At 50.2% G+C, this 17625-nt stretch overlaps 1 protein-coding gene across 1 annotated transcript in view; it reads right to left on the reverse strand.

Moving 5' to 3' along the window:
* The window catches only part of GPC4 (glypican 4), a 68250-nt gene extending 51467 nt beyond the window's left edge, over nt 1–16783 (reverse strand). Inside the window, exon 1 of the mRNA XM_027687135.1 lies at nt 16600–16783. Within this exon, the coding sequence (XP_027542936.1) occupies nt 16600–16768 (169 nt within the window). The 5' untranslated portion in view covers nt 16769–16783. The remainder of the gene's footprint in view (nt 1–16599) is intronic.
* Nucleotides 16784–17625: the final 842 nt, after the last annotated feature.

Here is a 17625-nt window from a genome sequence, read left to right on the forward strand (position 1 = left end):
GCTCCCAGCCCCCCGAGGGCGGGTGGGCTGCAAGTTGGTGGAGCAGTTATTTCCACCCCCTCAATAACCAAAAAGTCTCATTTGCTTAGAAAATAAAATTCAGTCCAAGAGCAGGTCCTGGGCAGACATAAATGAGACTTCAGTTATAAGTGGAAAGTTTTCCACAAGACGTTTTCATAGCAACACGGAGACGGGTTTGGCAGCAGAGGGGAGGCAGAGCACTTGTGCTGCTCCACACTTTTCAGCTCCCTGGTTGTCCCCCCAGTTTAGCTCAGTGCAGGATGACCTTCTCGGCCCTGTCATGGGCAATGCCCTTTCCACAACAAGCCAGTTTGGGGCCAAATATTCCAACTGAAAAATTCCACTGCAGAGCAGCTTTCCAGAATAGGAGTAAGATCTACTGCCGTCGTCCCAGAGATGCTTCTCCAGAGCATCACAGCCACAACTCAGCTTTGAGGAACCCATGCTACATCTCAGTACACAGCTGCACACTACAAACATGCACTAAAGCAGCAAGTTTCTGGCATGCTGCATTTTCCAGCCTTGCCCACAAAACCACGCAGAGGCTTTCCTTGCTTCCTGAAGGACCCCAGTAATGCTGCCAACCCCTTGCTCCAGCCTTGCCTTCCCAGGAAGAAAGATGCTGCTGCTCTGCCCCACGTCCTCACTTTGCTCAAGACTGTAGAAACAATTTCCCAATTTCAGCTGGACCAGAAAGATGCACCAATTAAAGGGGTTTCAGAAATAATTAGCTGGCATCGATCTGATGAAAAGCAGGGTTTGGGAAACAAGCCCAGACAAAGGGTTCTGGGAGGGATGGCCAGCAGAGCTTGATCTCGCAGCTCTTCCACTGCAGCTGGAGGACCAAGGCACAGATGTGTGCTTGCTTCCAAGCTCAACTCCTTACTCGGTCAGAGCTCCCACAGGCTACCAGGAAATGCAGTGGGGCTCCCTGTGGCTATCAGGTCTTGGCCTGCCAGGCCATCAGAAGAAAGGCTAAATGGGAAATGAAGGAGCAATATGTGTATATGATACTGTATCAGGAAAGAAAAATAATTTTTAAAAAATCATATGCTGCCGCCTTCAGCAGGACACCACAATTTGACAGGATTTTCCAATTTTAAAGGTTAAAAAACTCATACCAGGTTATCGCAAAAGGCAGGAAGAACACGCTGCTCAAAGGAGATGCCAGAACTCAAAACAAGGAGGTGGGTCAGGTTTAAATCTAAACAGGTCCACCGCACATCCATCCTAGGGCCACTGTTTATAATCAGAGAAAGGCAACTTTATACACAAAGATCACACACTAGTGATTCCTGGCTGTTCCCAGGAAGAAAAGCTGCTTTTCAGCTGAACTTTCCGAGAACTGTTCGTGTAAATAAGACAAATCTCCAAAAACACACATGGCCAAGGCTGAAGCACCACATGGAGAAAGCAAATAAGCAGCACAACAGGAGACAGGGGAAGTCCAGTGCCAAAACCCCAAAGTGCAACTTGCCAGACTTTTGAAATGCCCCTGAAGTTGGGCCACCATGCACAGGGAGGGAAGAGAGAAACAGTCAGTGAAATCCTCCCTCCAGCAAGAGGCACAGCTCCAGGTTCAGTCCTCCCGAAAAAGAGGGGGACAGACCCCTTTCAGGCCCCAGAGAGGCAAGAGGCATCAACTCCACCTCCGCCTTACCCGAGGCACAAGGCAGGACATCCCCCAGAGATCCCAATGGCAGGGTCACTGACTTCACCCAGGGGCATTTATTGGGAGCAGCAGCACTGGGACAGGAGCGCAGCCCCCCAGCACCAGGGACATTCAGGACCAAACCCTACACCACCCCACTCTCAGCTTTATCTTCCCTTGGACAAACCACCTCAGAGCTAAGACCACAGCTGAGTTTGTAAGCAAGATTTTTTGACCTGAAAAACGTGCTTTTAAGCCCTTGCCTGCTACTCCCACCAAGTGTTACTTTCCCAACAGCAGTGTATCCATTGCAGAAGCCACCCAGCTCACACAAGCACTGCACTGTGCTCTGCCAGCACAACACGACCTACGTCCGAAAACCCATCCTGCTGCTGAAACAGACTCCCAATGTATTCCCAGGTCTGGAACCACCAGCCTGCCAGTGTTTGTGGAAAAGGCGAGGCTGAGTAGCTTAACCTACCCTGGAAGAAGCAAGAAGGGGGGTGGCAGAGAGGGGGGAAAGGATTAAGATAAGAATATCACAAAACTGAAAATTCCACCTTCTCCCCCTCTCCAGGATGCCCTACCTATCCCGCTCTCCTTGGTGTAGCTGTGAACACCAGCCTTATCTGCCGGGAGCTTCACATGGGCACTCCTCCTCCTCCTCTTCACCACAGCATAGATAAATCCTAACATCTTTTCAACAATTCCCAAGCCAGTTTCTGCACTGCCACCTTTGTTTGAGCAAATCCCTCCCAGGAGGGAGAGCAGCATCCCAGATGAGGGCAACTGCCCGCGGGGAGGGCAGGAGAGCACATGAGACCACTTCAGCCTTTAAAAAGGAGACCTTCCTTTTGAATTCCCTGCCCCCCTTCCAAACACATTTCACAGTGCAGGCACGTGCCTTCTCATTGCTGTTCCACACAGAAACATGGCACAGGGTCACATTTTCTTAGGTATTTTGGAAAAAGTAAGTTTGGGAGACCTCAGCCCCGGTATCTCTGCCCACCTGCGGACCCCACTTTTGATCCCTCCTCATGCGCAGCAGCTGGGCTTGTGCAAACAGCTTTGGTGGGGTGGGAAAACAACACACTGGGCTCAAAGTATCCAATTGTATGAGGAGACAATTGCACCGAGGAAAACCTGGCAGGCATCGAAGGGATTTATTTTGTCTTCTTAAGCACAGCCCTGAGCAACCTGGGGGGAGGATCGAGTGCAAACAGGACCTTTGCCATCCACCTCCCAGGTGGTACCATCCAAAATCCACCAGGAGCAAAGTAAACAGCTCCAGCACACTGTGAGCCCCAGGGAAGGGATGGCTGATTAGAAGGATGGGATGGATTTACCAGTTGTGTTAGTCCTTCCCAAGCAGGGAGAGGGGCTCCCAACCTCCCCATAGCCACCGCTGTGCTGTCCCAGCACTCTGTGTCAGCAAAAACACTCTATAAATAAAGTTTGCAACTAAAAAAAGCACAGAGGAGCGATGGGCAGTCCCTGCAGAGGGGAGGCACTAAGTGATCCAGTGATACCAAGTGATGCTGGCAGGGCTGAGACAAGGCTTTGGCATGAGGGCTGCCGTTGGTGCGAATCCGTGTGGGATGGGTGTCTCCAATGGATACTGTGCTGTGACCAGAGCAGCTTCCCACCATGGGGATGAACCCGTCCTGGTTCTGTCCCGACGAAAAAGGCCAAGAAGCACCCAGACAAGTGCCTGCAGCAAAGTGGCAATGGGCCATGCTGGTTCAAATCAATGTGCCTGGGGCTCAGCCAAGGAGATAATGCAAGGACAGGGCAGAAAGGACACAGAGGGCAGAAAACCAGGAGCCAGCAACTATCCCATGAGAGATCAAGTATTGGCCACCAGCCCATCAGTGGGGTGGTGTCCACAAGCCAAGACTTACTTTCTTTTTTAAACTCTACGCACTCTTAAAAAAAAAAAAAGCTTCTCATCCTTAATCATTAAAGGGAGAGGCAGGCATGGGACAAGTGCAGCCTTCCAGCCTGGGCACCCTGGGACAAAAGTCCAAGCTAATACTTAAGCCTTGAAGTTTCACTCGAGCCCCCAGGCAAGAAGACTTCCAAGACTGTCACAAGCTTAGGGACAGCCCCCCTCCTGCTCTTGTGCTATTTTCAAACAATGACATTTTTTCCAAAACAAAGTGTTTTGCAACCATTGAGCAATCCTTTCCTTTTCCAATAAAAAGTGAAATTCTCTTCATTCTCAGCCGGTTGAGACGCACAACCACAGGCACAACCACCAGCTCCAAATCCATCCACCCTGCAGACGGCCACGTCAGAACCCTCACTCAAGGCTCCCACACTGGGCTGGCACCAGGCAGGTCTTGCTGTGCCACTGCTCGCAGAAGACCAGGAAAGGTTAAATTTTAACTTGAAATTCCTTCCCTAAGCTGCCTGACTCCTCTTCTGAACCTCACTCCTGTAATTGAGGGATTTCACTTAATCTATTTAACTTTCAAGTGTGCTCCTTTTGCCATAACTTGTTTCTCCAAAAAAGAAATTGCTTAATGTCTTGGAATATTTTTATATATATATATATATGTATATATATATATATATATATAACTGAAAAGCCATGGAGCTGAATATGACCTATTTCTCATAGTAATATAAGTATTTCCAGGTCCTGACAAAAGCACAGTAAAAGTAGCTCTACAGCAAAATGAAACTGAAGCCAATAAAGAGATTTGCTCTGAAAGAAATTAATATGAATCAAATCCAAGGAAGCAGATTTCATGGCACAATCCGCCTATGTTAACTGCCCAGTAGTCTCACAAACTGCCAGTCCAAAGGCAACATACAGTAAAATTTACATTCTGTGGTCACTCAGACAGACATCTGGTGCAAAGGCTTGCACTTTAAAATAAAAACCCATTGAAAGCACTTCTGAAAGAACTTTGCAGTTTAAAAACAACACCTAGGAACTAAGTGGGACTGAACAATTTAATCCCTGAAGACACATGGGCAGCCCTGGGGCTCATCCCCAGATCCAGCTGGGAGAACATGAGGGGTTAAACTTGTGATGGGCTCATACAGCAGGAGCATGAAGGGCCTATTTAAAAAGAAGAATCAGAAATAAGGAATTTTGCCAGTTTTTACCCCTGATAAATCCACATTCCAGTCTGTCAGCTATCTTGTTATCCCCAGAGCTGCTGAAGTGTCTTTGGCTGTAACTATGCATGACTCCGGCTTTGAGTAATGGAAATAAAGTATGTGCATTGTGACTGCAGCGTTCCTTTCCCAACCCCAGAAAAAGAAAGGCAGAGCAGGAGGAGATCCTAGAGCAGCTCAGGAATTTTCTACAGAGAAGTTGGAAAGCTGTTTGCACCCTACATCGGCTGCCCACCCCAGCAAACCTGCCTGGGGAGGGATGCCTACAAGTTGTAAAGGAGATGCCAAGTTTTAGCCTAATACAGCAGCTCTTACTGTCTGCAATAACAAACAAATAAATACTCTTCCAGATTCACGAGTCCAGTTTAGCTGGCAATTCATACCCGGCAAACATTTGGAAGCAGTATTGTAAAATTAAACAAAGCTATCATTTACAGGAAACCCTGCCTCGAGTACAAATTATAGAGTTGTTAAGTTTATCTGGGAATGCCTTGCCCCTGAGTGCTATATAATTATTCCTAAATCTTTCAGGAAAGAATGCAAATATTTTCAAGCCATAATTCATTGACAAGGAGGAAGTCTCATTTAACCTTTTGTGCATATTTTGATACCTAGAAATTAACCCCTACTTTCCACAAGTATTTTTCAGGATCCTACTGAGCCGGCCGGGCAGCGAGTAGACCCAGCCCTTGTTTTGGCAAGGTTGGCCAGGAGCACCAGCCTTGCCTGGAACCCTTGCCTCCTCCCAGACTGCTTCCACAGCAGTTTTGGGGCTGGTTTGGAGCAGCGTCATGCCAGCCAGGCTGCTCCCCGCATGGAACCTTCCCGGTAAGGAAGGTTTCAGGCTGCTGAAAAGGCTGGCTGTTCTCACAGGAGTTACGGCAAAAAGAGGTATAAAGGAGCCTTTAATAAAGTGGAGGGCTGAGCTATGTGGAGTTTTCACTAGCCTGGCGCCTGCCACCAGGATCTCTGCATCCCTTTGGTGGGCTGGATTCAACAGGGCTGACGCAGCCCTGAGCCCCATCTCTTCCAGCCTCCTCTGCCCACCAAGCCACAGCTTTCCAACCAGCCTCAATTAACTCATGTTAATTAGCAGAAGCCACGTGGCCAAGAGCAGTGCCACCTTTCCCAATCCCCCACAAAAGTGTTTTGTTTTGCACAGGCAAAGACAGTCAGCTCATCCTCTGCTCAGGCCCTCCTTCCAGGAGCAGAGCCTTAATCTACCACTGGCAGCAAACTATTTGAGGTATATAGATAGAAACGGTCTCCTGCAGCCAAATGGGGGGGGCCATGCATTCCCCAGGACAGGTCAGTGGCATCTGCAAAGCCACACACACAGCTCCCCACGCTCCTAACAGCACCCCCAAGTGACTACCCACTGCCCCATGGGGGCCCATCCTGCTCCAGACCCACGCTGTGCCCAGGGTCAGCTCTACCAGGCGTGCACTGTCGGCACTCGGCTCTGCCATAAGAGCTGCTCTGAAACCCCAACGCACCTGCTACTAAGCTGTGAAGGAAAAAAACCCATCCAACCAAACAACACCCAACCTTACCTCTTCAAAAGGTTGCACTCAGGCTATTGTATTCTCCTCCCAGTGGCATTATTTATTCAATAAGAGCTCTGTGGTGGGTGTTATCCCCCGGTGCTCCCGGCAGCTCCCTGGCACAGCAACTGGGTGCTGTGGGAGGCAGGCACTTGCAGCCTGTTCAGCAGCATCACCCCTGTTCACAATTAGTCAGACATGGAAAGCAAACAAGCTCTACATCAAGGTTAGGCTGCAGCAGCTAATCCAGTAGCTTCGTACACACAAACGATATCCACGATGCACATCAACCGTCACTGATTAGTCCTGATATGGTAGAACTGGGAGATGAAAGGAGCTGGCTTCTTCCTCCTAGTAGATCACTGGATTCCCTTCCTTGCAAATAGGTAAGCCCAAGAGTTTTCAGTACAAAGATGAGCACTGCACTGAGAAATCATGCAAGGTGGATTTAAACACAGCTCCGCTAAGATGCCATGATGCTCCAAACCACCATCTGTGTCTTTCAGAACTTGTCCCAGCGACACAAACCCCCTTCACCTCCTCTCCTTTGCAATGACAAGTTGTGAGCTTTCTTCCATGCCTGGAGCCAGGGAAGGGAGGCCAGGCCAGGCACAGAGCCCTTGTGCTGCCTCCTCGCCCCGCTGCCATGCTCAGGGAGTGGGGAGGCAGAAGCGTGTAAAACCAAACCAGCATGCGACTGCACTGGAAGAAAGCAATCTCATTATGAGAGCTAATGAAAGTGAACCACAATTATTATGTGAACAGCACTGAATCATTAGCAGACGCTATCAAAGCCATTTTTCCCCCCACCGAGAAGAAAAGAGTATGGCCCTATGGCACCCTCAGCTCTGTCTCTGAGCCGAGCCAAAACTCGGGAGGAAACCTGTTTGTTTTCCTTCAGTCCAAACCAAACCAGTGGTACCACTCTGACCCCTGATCTGCACGCCAAGCGTCTGCCAGCTGCCTGCTCTCAATGCCTCTGCCCAGGCAAGGGGGCATGGCCACTAGTGCCTCGCTGCCAGGCACCCTGTGCTCCCCCAAAAACTGCCAGCCAACGCATTTTGGAAACCCTAGGGTTGGCAGGTGAGCAAAACCAATCCACCCTGCACTACTGAGAGCAAAGGCAAAGCCCGCCCGGGTGCCCACACGTACCTGGCAAGGGAATGATTTTCCATCAGGCTTACAATTGTGCTTGTTTCTTTGATCACATAAATGCCCCGTCCTCTCATGGGAATGGGCCAAGGAAAGCCAGGGAAGGTACAGGAGGTTATTTATCCCCATTATTGCTATCGTGCAAGTCTCTCCTATCACAGATTTCTTTCCAGTAGCACCACCCACCACAACTGGGTGAAGCTACTTGCTCTTTAATCTTCCGTGGGGCAAAGTTACCTTTAATACAAACAAACAAGCCAGTAAAGAGGACACTGTCCCTTGGAAAGAGGACACTGCCAGTTAGCTGGCTATAAAGACACTCAAACAAGATCCTCGTGTTTGTAGGAGAAGCAAAAAAACTGCATTTCAGCCCAGTAAAAATCCTGGCTCCTTCTTTATGTTCCAAGAACGCTGAATCAAAACAGGCTCCACTCTTTAAAAAGAAGACAGTACAAAGAAGCAAAAAGTTTGCATTAAAACCCATGTAATCTTTTTAAAACACCATTATTAGAACCTGTAGCACCAGCCAAGAGTGATTTATCACCTCCTGTCATCACAGCCTGCAACACAGAGCTTTTTATACCAAACTGTCAATGCTACCAAGCTAAAGCCCCAGCTCATAATTTCTTAAAGCTGGTCCTTTGCTGCCAGCAAATCCCCTAAACCCTGGGATTTGGGGGTTCAGGGCACTGCTGCTCCTCCATCACAGCCACGCAGGGCGATGTGACCCATCACGGAGCATCCAGCACAGGTTCTGCACGGTGCTTGGAAGCAGGAGGATGTTTTAAGTCAGTGGAGGTAAACAAATCACCCAGGGTTGTTTCGGCTTCTTTCAAAAGGAAAGTCAACGGGCCGTAAAGGCTTTAACTGCATTTTCCGATGGGAGCACGTCCCTGGAAGGGACATACCTTGAGGTGCCTGGTTTTCACAGGGCAAGTGGTCAGAGCTCTCCGAAAACCAGACACCCTGACATTTGGGGTTTTCCTGTGAAGTTGTTACGCTAACACACCCCAAATCACCAGTAATTTCTAGAATAGCACTACAAACCACAAGAGGTTAAACCGACTGCACATTACTTAAACTAACCTAAGGGTGACCCCTGGAAAGGAACAGCTATTGGATGTTGTGGTTCTGTAGAAACTCAATTACCAAAGCCAATTTCCTATGAGCATTTTTAAAAAAGGAAAAAGAAGGAAAAAAAAAAAAAGCAGCAACAATGCTGACAATGTGTAAGGGCCACATACTTTCACCTCCTGAAAGCTGCAGCCTCGCCTGTACAAGAACAGTTCCTATTCCCACAAAAATGTTGAAACATATTTTAAACATTTCATCATTGTTTGCTCCCATCTGAATTTGCTTAAAATCCAGACAATTCCCAACTTCTAAATTGGAAACACTAAGAGAAATACTCCTTCAAAATTGTTTGCTCAGGGCAGGTCCCTTCCCACCATCCATGTACCTTTCCAAGACCAAAATCTGCAGAGAGAGAAGTCCCTCAAAGGGAACTCTCACAACTGCAAGTCCATCAGCCACTAGTTGTGTAAGCCACAGAAAATATGAGTAGAAAGACAGGAAATTAACAGATTTTATTTTTCTACTTAAAGGTGAACAACAAAAAAAGTATTTCTAAGAGGTTTTTTGGGGAGGGGGATCAGGCAAAGCTTTACACTGGGAAAGAGGCACTACAGTCCTAATTTCACATTAAAAGCAACATCAGGCAGCCCTTAACGAAGACCAATCCCATCAGTAGGTACCCACACACACACTTTTTAAGCACCATCTCCATCCTTTCAAGCACTTTGCCAGGGAGGTGATGCACTGCTACCCTTGGGGACCACCCCACCCCTCACCCCTCTCCCAGGCCCCACAGAGACCTGAGGGGTGATGAACTAGAAGGCACAAACTAGTGGGGAAGACAACTGTGCTGACCATGGCCATTTTCAAACAGAAAAAAAACATTCCAAGAAAACCACCAAAGGCACATCTTCATGGGGCCAAAGCCTGCCCACAGCCCACATGGCTGCCACCAGTCCCGCACACCTAAAGCCTCCAACACCTTCTCATCAGGACCCCTCTTCCCAACACACTGCTTTTATCCAAGCTCCTTTCCCAGACCAGAAAGATGTAAACAAGCAGAAAATCCCCCAGCACAAACATGGTGCTTCAGCCACAGCCTCTGCAGGGCCGCACGTATTCTGCACAGGCAAAGAAAAATAGAGATGGCCCAAAATCTCTGCTAGAAAAGCAAAACAGTTTCATGAAACACTAAGGAAAGCTGAGAAGCAGGTAAGACGGGCTACAACAAAGTAGTAATCCCTTCTAATTAAAACACTTGGCAATTAAAAAAATACAGCAGCTTTCTTCCCAAGATGCACAAACACCCATGAAGAGCAAAAACTGCACCTTTCAGGGGACCGGAGGGGTTTGCCATGGGGCATCTTGGAGCACACAAGGTAATTTAGGGAGCAAGGAAAAATTTAAGAGTTTTGCTGGGCCTTGCATTGCTTAGCAATGGGAGAAGGAAGTTATCTTCATAATCTCAAAAGAAAGAGAAAGCAGGAGGAATGTGAGGAATGCAAGGAGGTTATTGCCCCGGAGACCGGGACTGGCAGCTCGCTGCTCTCAGCCTGGCCCGCCGGGCGAGGAGACACACATCCTGACCTCTCTGGCTAACAAGAATTTCCTTTCCCCCCCTCTTTCCCCCACCCCAAAAAAAGGCAGAACAAAAGCAAGTCATCAGGTCCCTGAGGGTTGTTCCTCTTCTGGGAAGAGGCAAAGAATTTTGTGGCAAGATAATTCTGATGCTCCATCCTAGTCCTGCCCAAACCTGTGCAAGATGTCAAGGACTGAGTCTGTGCAACTCAACACATGTGCACATCCACAGAATTCCATGGTGAACGTGGAATTCTCCCTCTACTTATCAGGGGAATGGCTGTTCCCCTGACAGGAGGTGAGAACCACGTCTGACACCTCTCAAGAAGCACTGGCAGACCTTCTCCATCCATGCAGGTTCCAGTCTGCACAAGCCACCAGCCAACATCACAGAGTGGGCTAAGACCACAGACATCACTGCCTCAGGTAACTGGGACCCACCCAGCCTCCTGAGAGAGGTCCCAGCCCTACTGGACAGATGCTACCTGCACCTCCAAGTCAGAAGATGCTTGTCTGGGACCTTCTCCTAACAGAGCCATCTTACACCATCTCACACACACAGCAGCGATGCTTCATCCTGAACTTCCTTGGCTCTACAGGTATCAACGAAAGACAACGGCAGAGGGGAGATCCAGAGACCCAAACCAAACCCAGTGCCTCACTGTCGTGTCAGCCTTGCTCTGCTGCTGTTTCAGTGAGAATAAAAAGCCTGTTGACATACGAAAGCCACAGAAAATCTCCCTGAAACTACAAAACAGCACTGAAAACATTGTGCAGCTCTGGCCTCCTGCACAATGTACACACGCCTATTCAGCCTCTTAAAAAACAGCTACATGTCTAAGGAAACATCTGATAATTAAGGCAATTTTAACAATAGATAATAATTTGACTATGAATTGTATGGAATGTAATGACTGCTTATTCTGGCAGAAAAAACAGAACTTTCTATGAAGTGTCTGCCAAGGAAAACGATACTCCCACTCAGCCCGGACCACTGCAAGCAGTTGCTGTTAACCACATGCTTCGCGCTGCCGGCTGCTAGGACACGGCGCCGCTGCAGCCGAACAAAACCCTGCGCTGCAGATCTGCAGAGAGAAAGCAGCGTCCCAGGCGAGTGGCCGGAGCCGTGACTCAGCCGGGAGCCGCCGCCAGCTCTTGCCAACGCTCACCGAGCCACACGGCCGCCAGTGCCGGACGCCGGGGCGCTTGTCGGTGGCCTGCGGGCAAGTCACACGCTGCCAGCTCCCCCCCTCCCGCTGTTTCCAGTTGCTAAATGACATTAGAAGCAGCTAAAAATACTTCAAGCGATTCTCTCATTTACTTTTCCATGCCAGCACTTGTGTTTGCCACGGGGATGTTCTCCAATGGTTACCTCTCCACCCACGGGTGGCCAGGAGATCGCTCCATTAACGCATGCCAGGCAGGAGAAAACCCCCTGCCTGCCAAGGACCAGTGCCTTCGCTGGACAGGAATCATGGCAAACAGGTACAGCTGGTGGCCAGGTCGCTCTGCACCTTCAAATGGACAGCGAGGAGGACCAGGCATTATCTGGTACTTCCAGAGGCTGCCTTGTGGAACCGACTGCAACAAGCTCAGCAGTGCCAGACGGCACAAGTAACACCGGCCTGGACGGGATCCAGAAACCGTTTCTCAGTTGGAAGAGGCCACATGGATGAGAAGCATATGAAAAACTAAAGGAGCATTTGCTGAACTTGACAGGTAAAACAATGGGCTCGTTTTGGCTGGAGGAGAGTTAATTTTCTTCACAGTGGCTAGTATGGGGCTGCGTTCTGGATTTCTGCTGAACACAGGGTTGATAATATAGAGATGTTTCTGTTGTTGCTGAGCAGGGCTTACGCAGAGCCAAGGCCTTTTCTGCTTCTTGCACTGCCTTGCTGGAGAGGAAGCTGGAACTGCACAGGAGGTTGGGAGGAGACACAACCGGGACAGGTGACCCAAAGTGACCAAAGGGATATTCCAGACTATATGACATCACACTCAGTACATTAAGTGGGAGGAAGAAGAAGGAAGAGGAGGGGACATTTAGAGTGATGACATTTGTCTTCCCAAGTAATCATCAGGTGTGATGGGGCCCTGCTCTCCTGGAGATGGCTGAACACCTGCTTGCCCATGGGAAAAAGTCAATTAATTCCTTGTTTTGCTTTGCTTACATGCACAGCTTTTGCTTTCCCTATTTAAGTGTCTTTATCTCAACCCACAAGTTTTCTGGCTTTTACCCTTCCAGTTCTCTCCCAGATCCCACTGGTGAGAGAGTGAGTAAGCAGCTGCATGGGGCTTGGTTGCTGGCTGGGGTTAAACCACAACAAATAGCAATGCCAAAAGCAGCCTTCCTGAGACCACTGGGACAATGCACCAGCACCCACTGACAGCCATAAACACACTGGAGACAAGTGAGCAGCAGGACACTGGGGCACCCCTGGCCAAAGTTACTTTGGGCACAGTCCCACAAGTCCAAAAATCAAGGGCCAACTGATTTCCTCTGTCACAGTGAAAGAACTGCTCTCTGTGGCTCTTACAAATAAATGCAGCTATTCAATTAATTTGGTTCATTCAGTTTAAACAGAGATTATACCAAGCATCTTCACTAAGACTGAACAGAGTGCTGCTTGTGCCTAGTTCCCTGCAAAGACAAGCTCCAGCTTCTCTCCATGCTCCCCAGCATGGCACCTTCCACACCATTCTGTTTCCCTGCCATCATGGAGCCAGTGCCAGCAAGGGAAAACATTACACTGCTCCAGGAACTTTCAAGTTAACTGACTACACTTTCCACCATCAGGCAAGATGTTTTTTTTTCCTTTTCAATTCAGGAAAAGAAACATCTACTTCTTCCAATTAGCAGGAAAAGGGAAGGAATTTCCGTCTGTTTAACACCTGAGGGCAAGAAGGAGCCTCTTGAAAGAAAGGTTGGGGATTTGTTTTTTAAATCACAGACACCTCCTGTGGGTCTCCGGATGCCACCACACCAGCTCACTTTGCATTTCATTCTGCAGCCCCACCAGACCAACCAGGACAAACAGCCCCTGCAGATGGTCACTCCTGGGAGTTCTGCTCCATCACCATGACAGCCCAGAGACACGTGGGATCAATAAGGAGCGACACATTCTGGGTAGTGTTTGAACAAAGTGAGCAACTACAGCCTGCAGGACCCAGACCTTCCTGAGATGTGACCTGTCCTCAGGAAACTGCTAAAAAGTCATCTTAAAAGCAGTTACAGGCTGGTGCTCTCCCCACAGCACCTACTATCCACACACTATCAAGAGTCAGGTTTCACAAACTAACCATGCAGACATCAGGTCTGCACAAGCACTGACCTCTCCAGCAACACCAGCAAGATTGCATCTCACCGCTGCCATGAGCTTTGCCACACGTACATCACAGGGCTGTAAGTGCAGAAGCTACTGAAGATCACTCAGGTACAAGGCAACCAAAGGGCCATGAAATGCTTCCACAAAGATTCACAGCAGTAGTCTGTCTTTGTACCTCCAACACCAAGGCTACATAAAAGGAAACAATTTCTAGAAGTCCCACACTACAAATAACACATTTTACACCTCCTGTCAAGTTTGCAGTGAGTTGACCAGCTGCACACTTCTTTCAGAAATGCTTAGGTACTTCAGCAAGATATAACCTGCTATTTAAGAATATTCTAATTATGTCCTAAACCTGGTCTAAACAAATATTAAGGTGAACTTCTGGGTAATTATGGACAAGGAACATAGCCTTTTAATGCCACTGAAATAGCAATGGTACAGATAAAAAGCCTGCTGGATTGGGCACTTCCTTGAAAGAAAAAGAAGTTGTACATACCAACTGCTCCAGAAGAATGTAAATGTGGCAAAAAAATCCATGCAAGATACTGCTAAACCCCAAAAGACTTCCGTGCCCATCCAGTGAAGATTAGTTTCACTTGCTGTCATGTAGCCCAGTGCAGGGGCACCATCCAGCTGCTTCACTGTGACAGTTCAAGGCCAACATTTTGTAGGATCGGTAATCCCTGACAGGAAAGAAGTCACTACACTTACAGAAATGAATTTGCCACAGTTTTTAGGGCACCTTTTCAGAAAGGTGCTAGAAAATTTCTGTCTCTGCACTGTGATCTAAAGCAACTCTGTAAGAGAATGCAAGAATAAAGCATAATCCATCAAACCAGTACAAAAATCTAAGAAAGGACTTGATGGACTTCAGACATGAGTTCATGCCAGAAGCAACCACGTGTCTGCACGTCATTCCATCAGCATCACAGCCCACTGAACCCTCCCCAGCCTGTCCTCCCCCACAGTTTAGTGAGCAAAGGTGTTACCAAGCAGAAATCACCCATTTTCACCACCATCCCAAAGGGATAATTGTCCAAGCACGTGGCTCGTTCCCTCACAGGCATTTATCTCGTTCTCACTGATTGCCAGGCGCCCAGGTAACGGCCTTTCCAATTCACTTACCCTCCTGATGGAAAACACACCGCTTATCACCTGGAACACCAACTGAAATCAAAGGTTTGGCAAGTGACTCATTTTTCGAGACACACCACAGACCTTTTGCCCTGGTGTCTGACCTCAGTCTCCAGCGTTATCACGGGCAGTGTTTCCCACCCAGCACACCAGTGCCCTGTGCTGATCCCACAAAGGCAATGGCAGGTGAAGCTCCCCACTCTCAGAAACTTAAACACCAGCAGTGGCACTGGTGGTTGCAGTCTGCATACACCAGCTGAGCAGCAAGAGGGAAGATCCAGAGCCTCTAAACACAAGCTATGCCAAAACCACATGAATTCACAGGGGGAACGTGAAACTGCAGCAGGTGTAGCACCCCACTCAGGTTTAATTTTAAGTTCAGTCACACCTGAGGTACACCACACTTTAAAGCTGTACACAGCACACCTCCTCCAAACGTTTCCACCACCACCTCTGAAACACCCCAGCGGGAGCAGGATAACATTTTAAATGTAACTTTGCAAGACCTGTTGCTTTCCAAGCGAGGCCAGACACAGACTCCCTGTGCCCCTGGAACAGTGACTTAACCCAGCCAATATTTTCAGTGTGTCATTGCAGAAAGCCCTTCTTTTGTCAAATAATCTTACCTTGCTCATCACATTTCTCTGGCCTCTTATTTCAAAAGCACAGGGTCAAACAGACAACAGCTTTAGAGCTTCAAATGGAAGCCCTGTCAGCATGATCTACTCCTGACATTCTCCAAAGCTCACTAAGTCATCTTAAACAATATATAAAATAAGGACTAGGTCAAACCTTCCCAATACTGGACTTATGAGGAAGCCTGCTCATGTCCTGATGCTACACCGATGAGAGCTGGACTCAAATCAAATTCAAGACTATTTATTAGAGACCATTTTACGAAGCAGGGAGGGTGGAGAGAGTATTTTAACTGCAACCAGTCAGACGTTTCTCATTAAAATATTTCTTGGAGAAGTAAACGGGCCTGCAATTTTATTCCAACAGATGTAGGCTAAAAGCATATCATTAGTCTGACAATATAAAAGCACAAGCGACTGAAATTATTTTAATTTTGTCAGTGAAAAGGATAATGTATGCATATCTGGAGGGCACACCAATGGTAAAGATTACCCCCAGCTTCTATCTGAGCCGTCTAAAGGTATTTACTTGGGGTCTGTCTGTGTTGTGACAGTGTCCCAGACCGAAATGAATGCCTTCAACACTCCACATTTTTGAGCCATTCAGTCATGCATTTTTGTTATTGTTGAAAGTAGTGCGAAATTGCAGTGCATGAGCTGGAGTCCTTGGTGGTCTCCGAGGATTCCAGCTAAAAAGGCACTTCCTTTGTTCCGCGGAGAATGCGGTCCAGTAGGTCATTCAGAAGGGGAAATAAAAGCAGCGGCCCTGGGAGGGAGATGAAGGATGAAACAAAAAGAATAAAATGTTTTGGGTGTGAGCACATTAGCTACCATTTCCTACTGCTGCCGGCTGCGATCACTCCTGTCCCCGGGATGCACGAGTACCTCGGGACGAAGGTGGAGGGAAGGAAGAAAGAAAGAAAAAGAAAGGAAGAAAAAAAACCTAACAAACAAACAAAAATAAAAAGGGAGCCATGTCTCGGTCCCTCCGTCAGCAGCCGCCGGGCACCGGGGCGGGACGGGCCGCCCGCTCCCCGCCGGGGCGAACAGCGGCCCAAGGGCAGGAGCGCCCGCCCCGCCGCCGCCGAGCCGGGAGCGGAGCCGGCAACAGGCGCGGTCCCGCCGCGCTCCGGCACGGCCCGGCCCGGGGGGCGCCGGGACCCACCGCGCGGGATGGGCGCCGAGCTCCGGGCAGCCGAGCCGAGCCCAGCCGAGCTCCGGGCCCCGCGCTGGAGGGGGAGCCGGGCCGGGCCGGGGGGAGCCGCGCCGGGGGTTGCCCGGCGCTCAACCCGCGCTCCACGGGGCCGGGCCGGGCGCGCACAAAGGCGGCAGCAACGATCGCGACTCACCGCTGATCTCGTGGCTGGGCGCCTCGCTCTGGCTGAAGCCCTTGGCGGCGTAGAGCCTCCGCACTTCGGAGCAACTTTTGGCGCGGGGCTCGGCGGCCAGCAGCAGCGGCAGGCTGAGGGCGGCCAGCGCGCACAGGACGGGCGGCAGGCAGCCGCGCCGCCGCGGCATCGTGCGGGCGGGCAGGGGCCGCCGGGGCCGGGCGAGCGCGCCCCGAGGCTGCAGCCGGCGCTCCGCCGAGCCTGCCCCGCCGCGCCGCGCAGCAGCCGCGCCCGCTGCCCCGCGCCCCGCTCCGCTGCGGCTCCGCTCCGCTGGCCCGACGTGCGGCGGCGCTCCGCGAACTTGGCCCGGCAGGAAGCACATGGGGTGGTGGTGGTGGTGGTGGAGGAGGAGGAGGAGGAGGTGGAGGGAGGCGGGGAGGGCGGCAGCCAAGCAGGATCGCGCAGGGCCGGGACAAGCCTCTGCAGCCCCCGGGAAAATCAGGAGCTGGGATCCGCCCGCCCAGCGAGGCGGAGCGGAGCCCGGGGCTGCCCGCCCGCCCGGCCCCGCGCGGGCGCCCCCTCCCGCGGACAGCGCGGGCTGTGCCCGCAGTCCCGGACCGGGGACCCCGAGCACCCCCATCCCGGCCGCCTCCCGGAGCCGGGGCTGAGCATAGCGCGGCCTCGGGAGTTCCCACCTGGCACCCACGCTCCCACCCACCCCAGCTCCGAAGTGCCCCGCCAGGGGAAAGAAAGATTTCCCGGAGGGGCTGGAAGGGCTGGCTTGGCTGTGCCTCCTGGACTGGAGCTGTAGATGGTTCAGCTCTGCCCCAGGTTTAATAGGTTCACTAAGCCGATGAATTTTGACATCGTTGTGACAGGTTTGAACTATGTGCACGAAAGACTTGTCAAAACCAACTTTTTTTTCACCAATCTTCTGTTTCCAAGACTTTAGCAGGACAGAGGCCTCACAAGCACATACACCAAGGTCCTCCGGTCACTCTGCTTTGTACCCCAGCCCTGCACACAGACATGTGCATAGGTGTAAAC

Source organism: Neopelma chrysocephalum, unplaced genomic scaffold (assembly GCF_003984885.1).
Source record: "Neopelma chrysocephalum unplaced genomic scaffold, ASM398488v2 Primary Assembly neopelma1_73b, whole genome shotgun sequence".
Classification (NCBI taxonomy): domain Eukaryota; kingdom Metazoa; phylum Chordata; class Aves; order Passeriformes; family Pipridae; genus Neopelma; species Neopelma chrysocephalum.